A 12,757-nucleotide genomic window follows, 5' to 3' on the forward strand; every position below is an offset into this window, starting at 1 on the left:
ACATGTTGTTAAACTCCGAGTCTCTTCGTAAAATATTACACAATAATGAAGGATACAAGTTTTTACGAGGAATTCGTGGGACACCTCCATACTGGATGTCAGCACAGAAAGATTTGTTTGCCATGATACGACAACTGTCCATACCCACTTTCTTTGCATCTTTTAGCTCTGCTGACTTGAGATGGCCTGAAATGCTGAACACTATGGCAAGACTAGAAGGACAACCAATTGATGTGGATAACCTTGATTGGTCTGAAAAATGTGGACTTCTACGCCGTAATCCTGTCACGGCAGCAAGAATGTTTGATCACAGATGGCATTCTTTTTTGCATAATGTAATCATGTCTCAAGCTCAGCCCATAGGGAAGGTCAAGGATTACTTTTATCGGATTGAATTTCAACAGCGTGGATCTCCTCATGTACACTGTCTTTTTTGGATTGAAAACGCTCCTAAGATTGATAAAGAAGAGGATGCCGAAGTAACACATTTCATAGACACATACATTACTTGTGAGACTCCACCTCAAACTGACGCAGAGCTTTATGAGACTGTGAACAGCGTGCAAAAGCACAGTACAAGACATTCCAAAACATGCCGTAAGAAAAACAGTCTGTCGATTTAATTTCCCACGACCACCATCGAGCCGTACTTTTATCACAAGAGGAGACAACTCGGATGACTTGAATGGCAAAGACAAAACTAAAAATGCAAGTGCAATTATGAAGAAAGTCAAAAGTGCATTGAAGATCCCTGACATGAATTTTGATTCGACTGAGGCATTTTTTGAATCTCTTGGGATAGATCAAGGATTGTTTGAAAGAGCATATAATACATGTTCCAAAAAGAAAAGCGTTGTCCTTAAACGAAATCCAAAAGACATTTGGGTAAATCAGTATAACAGAGACTTACTGCATGCATGGCAAGGCAATATGGATATCCAATATGTGACGGATGCTTTTTCAGTAGTGGTTTATATACTGACATATATCACAAAAGCTGAACAAGAAATGGGATTGTTGTTGCAACGTGCACAGAATGAGGCCATGAATGGGAACCTTGATGCAAAAGGAGCATTTAAGAAGCTTGGAAGCATATACCTGCACAACAGAGAAGTTTCAGCTCAAGAAGCAGTGTATCGGTTAACACACATGCACTTGAAGGAATGCTCTCGTCAAGTACAGTTTATTCCCATTGGAGAAAACCCTGTAAGAATGAGTTTGCCTTTGCACCTACTCCAAGGTAAAGCTGAACATAAAAGGTCTCATGATGACAGCAGTTTGTGGATGACCAATGTGGTTGAGAGATATAAGAACAGACCCAAGACGGAGCAATTCGAAATTCTATGCCTTGCCAGTTTTTGTTCTGAATACAGAGTACTCTCAAGGTCACAGGTGTCACCAAAGAAAGAGTCTTCAGAATGTGTCATAAAACTAGACAACGACTGTGGTTTTATCCAAAAAAGGACTCGAACTGAACCTGCTGTTGTAAGGTATCCCAGATTTTCTCCAACAAGAAACCCAGAGCAGTACTTTCATTCCTTGCTACAACTGTTTTTGCCATATTATGATGACCATCAGCTCAAGCCAGCCCACTTTGATACATTTGAGCATTTCTATGAGAATGGCGCAGTGAAATGTGTCAATGATCTCCAAACAGTGAAGTCAATTGTTGATGTTAATAAATCTCTTTTTGAAAGGGAAAGTGACGAAATAGACAAAGCTAAAGAATTGCTTGAACAGGACATTGATTTAGAAGATGCCTGGGCTCAAATATGTCCTGAAACAGAAAGAGAACGTCTTCATTGTTTGGAACTGATGAAAGACAAAGTTATGCCTGATGAGGATGATCATGAGCAACTTATTCCAGACCTTACTGCAAATCCAGAAACCGCATGCACTCTTGAAACAAATCATGTGTCAATGCCCAGACAGGATGCACTGCATTTACTGCGCTCATTAAATGAAGAGCAGTCGGCAATATTCTATAGTGTCCGTAAGTGGTGTTTGCAGAAGCAGCTTGGACAAAATCCAGAACCATTTCGCCTATTTGTTACTGGTGGTGCTGGTACAGGGAAAAGCCATTTGATCAAAGCAATACATTATGAAGCCTCCCGACTGTTGTCTCCGCTTGCTGAAAACCCTGATGATGTCACTGTAATCTTAACTGCGTCTACAGGTGTGGCTGCATTTAACATTGGTGCTGCAACAATTCACAACACATTCTCCATTGGTGCTAATATCAGATTGCCATATCAACCTCTAGGTGATGAGAAGGTTAATTCTTTACGGACTAAAATGAGCAGTTTGCAAATTCTCATCATTGATGAAGTGTCCATGGTTGACCACCGCCTTCTGGCCTACATTCATGGTAGACTACGTCAGATCAAGCAGACTGGTGATTATTCCCCCTTTGGAAAAGTTTGCATTGTTGCTGTGGGCGATTTCTATCAGTTACCAGCTGTAAAAGGTACTCCTCTTTTTGCCGATAACAAAGGAGTCAATCTGTGGGAAAGCAACTTTGAAGTTGTTGAACTAACTAAAGTTGTTAGACAACAAGATGCAACATTTGCTGAGATGCTGAACCGACTGAGAGTTCGTAAAAAGAAAGAACCCCTAAGCGCCAATGATCTTCTGATGTTGAAACGGTGTGAAACTGGTGAAGAACCTGACCACATCCACATATTTGCTACTAATGGAGAAGTTGATGACTATAACCTTAAGAGGCTGCAAAAGACCTGCCCAGACGCAATCAGTATACATGCTCAAGATTTTATCAGAAATCCCAAAACTGGAAGAATGGAACAGATGGTTGGTTTTCACAGCAAAGTGTTTAATTCATGTTTATCAAATTGTGTTTCTTTGGGTATTGGAGCAAGAGTGATGTTGAAGAAAAACATTGATGTGTCTGATGGCCTTGTCAATGGAGCGTTTGGTAGAGTTGTGCACATCAGTAAAGGTCAACAACAGGATGATTTCCCTACAGCTATTCATGTGGAGTTTGATAACCCAAATGTTGGCAAGATTCAGAGATCGAAAACACAGAGGTTTTCTGAACATTTAACTCTAATCAAAGTGGAAGAGGATCAAGTCACATATGCTGGTGGAGTACGCCGTCAATTTCCACTGAGACTTGCATGGGCATGCACAGTACACAAGGTTCAAGGTCTTACTGTTGAAAAAGCTGTTGTATCACTCAAGAAGATCTTTACTGCAGGGCAAGCATACGTTGCTTTGAGTCGTGTGAAAACTCTCACTGGATTGATAATTGAAGACTTCAAAGAGTCAACCATATATTGCAATAACAAAATAGACTTGGCCCTGAAAAACTTGCCTCGGTTTTCATTTGAAAAGTCTGTTTTCTCTAATGTTAACCATACCTGCACACTAGCACTTCACAATGTACAAAGTCTAAAAGCCCACATTCAAGACATTCATGCCCATAAAACCCTAATGCAAGCTGATTGTATTTGCTTAACAGAGACATGGCTCAACGTAGACACTGAAGAAGTACCACAACTTCCAGGATTTTGCTTCAACCACAACCCAAGGGCAAACTGTTATGACGACACTCAGCCACTTTTTGCAGAATTGAAACATCAAGAAAGAGGTGGAGTTGGTTTGTATTATTCAGACAACATTGACATGAACACCGTGATTCCAGAAAGATCCAATTTGGAATGGTTGTATTTTGCAATACCTCATGTAAATTTGACTGCTGCTGTTTTGTACAGGCCTAGTTCTTATAAAATTGACATGTTTCGGCAACAACTCTTAAAGGTAATCTGTGAACTTGAGAAGCATCCAGGGAAGAAAATCATAATGGGAGACTTTAATGAAGATGTCTTTGGATCATGTACAATTTTACAGGTAATGGAACACCATGGATATACTCAACATGTACAAACAGCTACAACTGAAAAAGGTACTCTCATAGACCATGTGTACATTAAAGGCACAGACGATGTTATTGTTGAAGTTGTTCAGACATACTACAGTTTTCATGAAGCGATACTTATTTCATTTGTGTAATATTTTTTATAATCACCATTTAATATTAAAGTATACCTATTATATTCTGAGTGCCCTATATTGCACAATGTAATCTTGTCAATGTTATTGTTGCGCAGACTTACAGAATTATAGTTTTCATAGCACGGTACTTATATCACTTTGTTCATATCTCTCACAATTAAATATATTCACCATTAAATAGTAAAGTATACCTACTGTGAATGTTCAAAGTTTGTTCTAACCTATTCCGTCCGCAAAGCAGGGGGGGGGGGGGAGGAATATAAGACTGGACGGCTCCCCGTAGCAGGTTTAATTTAATTCATATTTCATTTAATAACACTACACAATTCTGTTTATTTATTCTTTTTCATTTCTGTTGAATTTGCTGGTTTATCTAGTTTTTTTTTCGTTATACAAATGTTACTGTTGGCTGTGTGAAACGAACTACAACAAAACACATTGTGAGTATATAGTTTAACAGTGTTTATTTTTCTAACATACACATGCTATATATGATATATTATAAGTTATATATTATAATATATACTATATATTATAAGTGATGTTATTCTTGTTAAACATGCATTATGTTGGTTTGCTTCACCTACTGTATGTTAAAGCATGTACACTTTTTGTAGAAGGACATGTCTCCTAATTACCTTACAGATTTGAAATGAACTATTACAAAGGTAGTCGACCCTGCTCCTGCTTCCCTGAATGTAGAGGAGACCTTACAATGCTGTGGGCGATGGAAAGCCGGCTACAACCCTGATATTGTGTTTGTCAGCCATAGCATCTCTGGACTGAGCAAGAAGCTGGTACTGGAGCCACTGCCAAAAACCCAAGAACATCCCAAGAGGCTGCCGCACCCAATACATCGCCGGCCTCGATGCTCCAAGCAGCAACAGCAAACTATATGAGCAATACCAACAGCTCTACGAATCTGATCCCTTTGCTGACAGCACCATCGAAGTAGGTGAGAGACTCATGACCTCCCTATCAGAACACCGCCAGCAGAAATGGCAAACCCTACTGGAGACAACTGAATGGCAAGGAACAGCAAAAAGGCATGGAACCTCATCTGAAAAATCAGCAATGACCCACAGTGTTCAATAAAAATGCAAAGGACTGTGTAAAGACATGCGAAACTGTCATATAACCAACCAGCTTCAAAGACACGAAAGAGAGAGAGAAATGCTGTGGAGTGTATTACCATTCGTCCCCCTACTCTGGTTCTTCATAGCTGGTAAGCTGCTGGTAAATAACTATAATATTCATCATAATATTTATAATGCACTTTCCAATGAGAGACAATCTCAAAATGCAAAAAAAAAAAAAAGATTTCTTGTCTTCTCAGGTTCATCAGCCATCACCTCCCATAGGGCCTATCAGCCAGGTTTGCCGAAGCCTATCCACACCAACACTACAGGTCTCATGGAAAGGCCTCTTTTGCAACAAAGGCAATTATACTATCTTGGGGTTGTGGAGGGCAGTTAATTTCTCAGTGGGAATTTATGTAGAAGTCCTCAGGTAGACCTATTATGGGGGTAATTGATAAATTAAAGTAGAACTAGAAGCCGTGGCTGTTTCCAGGTGACAGTGAATTAGTTGATTAACAAATGCATTTATTTTAAATTATTCTGAGCTTACCTGTTGTGAAGAAGCATTCATTTTGTCTCATTATTTTTCTATACATGTCTGTAACAGGTTCTTGGCCCAACCACTCACATAGCTCATGTTCCAGTCTACCTGTTGTTCACAGCTAGCTGTCTCCAGAAAACAGTGAGTCGATCAACAAATAAATCTGTTTTTAATTATTCTTATCTGGTGTGAAGGTGCAGATGCATTGGTCTTTTGTCTTATTACTTCCCTGTACATGTCTGTAACAGGTTCTTAGAGAGACCACTGTTGCAGGTAGCTCATCTTTTCCAGTCTGCCTGCTTGTCGCTTACAGCCAGCGGTCTCCAAGTGTTTACGACACAGCCAACAGTAACATTTGTATAACATTTGTTTTTATGATTTTTGTGCAACATCTGCTCTAAATAAATTGCCCCTAGTGGGACTAATAATCACCAAATGAGTCTGTTTTAAATTTTTCTGAGCTTACCGGTCATAAAGAAGCATTGATCTTGTGTGGCACATACCAGTAGTGGGGCTTGTTGAATTTCATTCAGTTTCACCAGCAGTGGGACAGGCCAACCTCCTCCAGCCCCCGAGGACCAAGCTCCAAATGGGAGACGGGCCTTCTGCTCCGCCGCTCCCATGCTATCCCTGACCATCTGAGGGCGCCACAGATTCTGGATGCTTTTTAAAAAGGCCTAAAAACCCACCTTATTTTATGAAAGATTTTTGTTAGATTGTGTCAGATTGTTTGTGTTAGTTCTAGCCCTGTGTAGCCTGTCTTGTCATAGTTTTTTTTTTTTTACATTAGCTGCTGTAGCTTTTTTATGTTTTGTCCTGTAGCACTTTGTTTGTTCAATGTAAAGTGTATTTACAAATAAAATATTATTATTATTATTGCTATTGCTGATGCTCATCAACCATCACCAGCCACAAACTCCATCAACCAGTTGCAGGACTTGCCGAAGCCCACCCACAACACTACAGGCCTCATAGAAAGGCCTCTTTTGCAAAGGCCCCTAAGCAGCAGAGGCAGCCATCTACTCATTTAAGGTTATGGAGGCCCATTTTTAAAAGTGCATTTCTGTAGAAGGCCTTGGGTAGAGATATTATACTGTAGGCTATGTATAATTGATGTATGTGTGATATAGTTGCTGTTGTAACAGTCATGTTTAAGTACAGTTATTTCTGTGTTTATAAAGGAATTTTGACTTTAATAACTTTAATGGTATTTCTGTTTGAGATAGTGTGTATGATTGCAGAATGCATGCATTCTGTTTACAGCTTTAATAGAACAAGGCTATTATATAAAAAGGCAAGTGTATAAAAATATATTAGATTAAAAAGACATGAATGGTAACTAATTCTCAAGCTGTCAACATGTGACTTGATGACAGGGGATCCATAACCAGTGTGCCAAATGTGGTTTTGATACATTAGCTGAATCCCAATCTGAGTGCGCAAACCACCCTTCCGCCCCTTCACACTTGAGCCTGAGTCCTGAGCACTTAATTAATGTCAGCTGGAAAGGCCAGAGGGTGCAAGGGCCCTGAATTAAATGCTATTAAAGCATTTCTGATACAACTCCTGTTTAGCGGCATTGTCGCCAAATGCAATTGGCTGTCACAAGCGAACGCATTGGAAAATTAGAAAAAATCATATTGAACCTTTGTAGACTAGGATTAGTCTACATATTGTGTAGGCCTATCACGTTTCATGCAGATTGGAGGAAAATCTGACATGTGGTTGAACGAGATTCGAACTCTGCACCTGCTGCTTGCAAGGCCGACTCCCTATCCACTGTGCTATGCCTGATCTTGCAAAGGAGAATTGCCCTAGTCCACAAGGCATTTCAGCCGTTGGTGGCTTTGTCGCCAAATTCAATTGGCTGTCACAAGCAAACGCATTGGAATATCAACAATTCAAATCATTCCTTTGTAGACATTGGTCTCCAGATAATGTGTATTATTTTGTTTTGCAGATTAATGAAAATCTGTAGGAGGAGTAGCATTTTAAGTGTTTTTCACTAAATCCAAAATGGCAGACAATTCAATATAGTATGCAAGACGTAATAGGGTTTGTTTAACTCGGCTTGAGCCAAGGAATCATATAGCACCTTGATTTTGAAAATTGGACTTACGGTTCAAAAGTGGCGTGCATAAATGCATTGGCAACTTTGACATGTTGGTGGCACTAGAGTGTAGGAGCTGAGGACATGGGTCTTGGTGAGAGGGGTCATGGGACTGTCCCGAATCAGTGTGCCAAATTTCATAACTTTCTACCATACGGTTCTATGGGCTGCCATAGACTCCAATGGCAGAAGAGTATAATAAAGAAAGAAAGAAAAAAAAAAAGGATGATAATAAGAAATGGTAGAAACATAATGGTGCAAGTACAAGGCTAGACTGACGTGGCGACATGTTTGACAAGGGTCAAGGATGGTTCCGAGAATTTCGAAAGTCACACATATTACTTACTCTGAACAATAGGCACAAGAGTCCCTGGTCTGTGAGCCAAATTTCACAACTTTGAACTGGCAGCAGCGACCGACAACGATTCTGTTGTCTGCCATTGACTTCCACAGCAGCATAATTACAATAATTATAAGAAGGCATTTTGGATGAACGGGAATCGAACCCTGAACTCACTGCTTGCGAGACTGATGCGCTACCCGCTGTTCCACGACGGATCTCAGGAACGCAATTCGCAGATTTGAGTGGATAATGTCAGCTTTTGCTTCCTCTTGGTAGAGTGAGTCCTGAGCACTTAATTAATGTCACCTGGTAGGTTTGCTTCCTCTCGGTAGAGTGAGAGGGGGGGGTGTCGTTGTTTAAATTGGCACACAGCGAAAAGTATACATAGCATAGCTCAACTATTTACTTCTTCAGAATCCAGACAATCACGCGAACATTTCCATGTATAAAATGTCCTTTGGTCTTCAGAAGTGTAGGAGAGGTGAAGAGTTAGAAACAGTTAGAGATTCTAGAGCGAAGAGAGATTTTCTAGAGTGTGGCTCCATTGATTTCAATGGAGGGGGGGGGGTCAATATTCGAACTGTCACAGAGTGAAAAATATACATCGAAGAGCTTAGCTTTTTTGATTTTATGAATCCCAAGAGTCGTGTGAACGTTTTGATATATAATATATGTATGAGCTGTGAGAATTGGAAGAGGGATGGCAGTTTAAAATGCGCCTTTCACCACTCTGAAACTGGTGAAATTGTGCAGAAGACAAAAAGTGTTCCTTTCATTCTGCAATCAAACAAATGAAGTAATAATGAAACCATGGGGTGTTTTGAACTCAGCATGAGCCAGGGAATCCATTGCTACCATAATTTTGAAGATTGGACATACAGTTCAAAAGTTACTGGCATAAACGCAACTCCAACTTTGACACGCTGGTGGCGCTAGAGTGCACTAGATGTCAACATGAGGCTTGGTGACAGATGTCATGGATATGTCCCGGATGAGTGTGCCAAATGTGGTTTTGATGGATTAAAACATTACTGAGATATGATCCCTGTTCCTGTTTTGCAGCTTTTCTGCCAATTTTGATTGGCTGTCACGAGCGAACGCAATGGATAATCAAAAATCCCTGTACATCCTTTGTAGACATTGGTGTATAGATGACATCCACCGATGTCCGTGCAGATTGGTGAAAGTTCCTAGGAGGAGATACATTTTAAGGGTTTTGCACATCATTCAAAATGGCGGAGGAGCCAAGATGGCCACAATGACGTCTTAGAGTGCGTTGAATCCGGCTTGAGCCAAGGAATTGAAGGACACCTAAAGTTTGAAAATTGGACTTGCTGAAGAAAAGCTGCATGCATAAATGCACCTCCAACTTTGACACGTTGGTGGCGCTAGAGAGGGTGAGGTGTGGACATGAGACTTGGTGAGGAGGGTCAGGGCACTGTCCCGAATGAGTGTGCCAATTTTCATAACTTTCTACCATAAGCTTCTATGGGCTGCCATAGACTACAATGGCAGAGGAATAATAATAATAATAAAGAAAGAAATAAGAAAAGGTAGAAACTTAGTGGTGGCCTACGCAGCTTCGCTGCTTGGCCCCCAATTAAAGCTGCTTCGCAGCGATGAGGCGGGGCCAGGCAATTTCCGACAAGTTTAGGAGCAATAAGCGAGAGAATAGGACAACAAGAAAGTTGACATTCCAATGTTCATTTTGTACATTCGTATCGTAAAACATTTGTAAAACATTTTGATGCGTTGTAAGCTCGATTTTGATAATTCAACAATGGTCAATGAGTTTGTGAATTACAGTCTGAAGATCCAGTGTAGCAAGTTTGGTGTTAATTGATTGAAAAATGTTGGATGAGATATGTTTATTAATTTTTACAGGTTTTGTTTGCTTTTCTTCATAATTGAACATTAACTTCAGCAGCTGTGTACTCAGTCAGTTGCCAATCAATCGATTTAGTCATTGTAATCCTCGGCGGGGGTTGGGTAGGGTTGCCAACAGCGATGTCTCCGATTCGTGGAGCTTGTGTTGGATTATGGGTAACGTAGTTTTCTCTGTATGAAGTGTTGGTTTCAGAGGACAGAATTAAACATATTTTAAAAAATTCTATTTTTGAGATAAAATTCCAAAAAAAAATCATACTACATCTTGGATATGTGGCTAATGTTGTCACTTTTTATGAGGATGATCAGCCATTGATTTGGCGAGAATAAATAGGAACTATATACAGAACTGTTAACAGTAAAACTTTTTGATGTGCTGTGGGCTCAATTTTTCATATTTCAAAAATCTGTGAGGATCGTTTGGTAAGGACAGTCTGAAGATACAGTAGATCAATTTTGGTGTCAATTGAACTAAAAATGTGGGAGGAGATAGGTTTGATAGGTTTTACAGTTTATGAAGAAATCAGAGTGATGGACTTCAAAATTCCTGCAAGGTCAAAGCGTATGAAAGTTTTGTCTCACTTGGGCCTACATTCACGTGGTGGTTTTACAGTGATAGCACCTATGGCTGATTTGTTATGATTTTTTTAAGTTTTAAACTTTAGACTGTTGCTGTAGCGCCACCTTCAGGTTTATTGACCTACAATGCAGGTTGAGGACTTTGGGTATACTACTGGAGCTATGTGCAAATCTTGGTGATTTTTTTGTCCACGGGAAGTTAGACTCCAGTGGAAGATGGAGAATCATAATAATAATCAAAATTCCTGCAAGGTCAGAGTGTATGAAAGTTTTGTCTCACTTGGGCCTACATTCACGTGGTGGTTTTACAGTGATGGCACCTATGGCTGATTTGTTATGATTTTTTAAAGTTTTAAACTTTAGACTTTTGCTGTAGCGCCACCTTCAGCTTTATTGACCTACAATGCAGGTTGAGGACTTTGGGTTTAGTACTGGAGCTATGTGCACATTTTTGTGATTTTTTGTCCACAGGAAGTTAGACTTCAGTGGAAGATGGAGAATAATAATAATAAGTAAAACATTTTAATGCATTGTAAGCTCAATTTTGATAATTCAATAATCTGGTCAATGAGTTTGTGAATGACAGTTTGAAGATCCAGTGTAGCAACTTTAGTATTAATTGATTGAAAAATGTGGGTTACAGGTTTTGTTAGCTTTTTTTTTTCATAATTGAACATTAACTTCAGCAGCTGTGTACTCAGTCAGTTGCCAATCAATCAATTTAGTCATTGTAATCCTCGGCGGGGGTTGGGTAGGGTTGCCAACAGCGATGTCTCAGATTCGTGGAGCTTGCGTTGGATTGTGGGTAATGTAGTTTTCTCTGTATGAAGTGTTGGTTTCAGAGGACAGAATTAAACATATTTTTAAAAATTCAATTTTTGAGATAAAATTCTGAAAAAAATCATACTACATCTTGGATATGTGGCCAATGTTGTCACTCTTTATGAGGATGATCAGACATTGATTTGGCGAGAATTAATAGGAACTATACAGAACTGTTAACAGTAAAACTTTTTGAAGTGCTGTGGGCTCTATTTTTCATATTTCAAAAATCTGTGAGGATCGTTTGGTAAGGACAGTCTGAAGATACAGTAGATCGATTTTGGTGTCAATTGAACAAAAATTGTGGGAGGAGATAGGTTTGATAGGTTTTACAGTTTATGAAAAAATCAGAGTGATGGACTTCAAAATTCCTGCAAGGTCAGAGCGTATGAAAGTTTTGTCTCACTTGGGACTACATTCACGTGGTGGTTTTACAGTGATAGCACCTATGGCTGATTTGTAATGATTTTTTAAAGTTTTAAACTTTAGACTGTTGCTGTAGCGCCACCTTCAGGTTTATTGACCTACAATGCAGGTTGAGGACTTTGGGTATAGGACTGGAGCTTTGTGCAAATTTTGGCGATTTTTTGTCCATGGGAAGTTAGACTTCAGTGGAAGATGGAGAATAATAATAATAAATATACCTGCAAGCAGGAATGTGGGGGCCAAGCAGTTTAACTGCAAGCAGACAAGGAATCAGCTAGACTGACGTGGTGACATGTTTGACAAGGGTCAAGGATGGGCCCGAGATTTTCTGAAGTCAGACATATGGTTGAACGGGATTCGATCTCCGTACCTGCTGCTTGCAAGGCCGACATGCTAACCACTGTGCTACGCCGGATGTTGCGAAGGTAAATCACCCTAGTCCCCAAGGCATGTTAGCCTTTGCTTACCCTATTAGCTGAATCCCAATCTGAGTCTGAGTCCTGAGCACTTAATTAATGTCAGCTGGAAGGGTCGCTTCCTCTCGGTTGAGTGAGAGGGGGGGGGTGTCGTCGTTTAAATTGGCACACAGCGAAAAGTATACATAGCATAGCTCAACTATTTACTTCTTCAGAATCCAGACAATCATGCGAACATTTCCATGTATAATATGTCGTTCGGTCTTCAGAAGTGTAGGAGAGGTGACGACACACACAACATTGATTCAGTCATTTTCTTAATCAAGTTAGATCGTGGCTTTAAGCATTTTGGGTTTTTATAGTGTCACCCTGTGGCCAATTCGCTTAATAGTGGCCATTAGACATGCCCTGGTATCAGCAGCAACTTGATATGATCATTTCAAAAGCATTGATGTAAACACAGACACATATTTGCTTATTGCAGTGCTCCCTCATGGTCAACATGATGTAAAATGTTTTGTG

The 12,757-nt window shown here is 39.9% G+C and overlaps 1 protein-coding gene across 1 annotated transcript in view; it reads left to right on the forward strand.

The window, feature by feature from the left end:
* LOC311308073 (uncharacterized protein) overlaps positions 1–12,757 on the forward strand; it is a gene marked incomplete at its 3' end in the record, with an annotated part of 98,055 nt that overhangs the window by 33,648 nt on the left and 51,650 nt on the right. The window contains exons 25-26 of the mRNA XM_084437010.1: positions 4,824–4,983; positions 5,255–5,257. Of these exons, the coding sequence (XP_084293136.1) occupies positions 4,824–4,983; positions 5,255–5,257 (163 nt within the window). The remainder of the gene's footprint in view (positions 1–4,823; positions 4,984–5,254; positions 5,258–12,757) is intronic.

This window comes from Borostomias antarcticus (genome assembly GCF_949987555.1).
Source record: "Borostomias antarcticus genome assembly, chromosome: 4".
Classification (NCBI taxonomy): Eukaryota; Metazoa; Chordata; class Actinopteri; order Stomiiformes; family Stomiidae; genus Borostomias; species Borostomias antarcticus.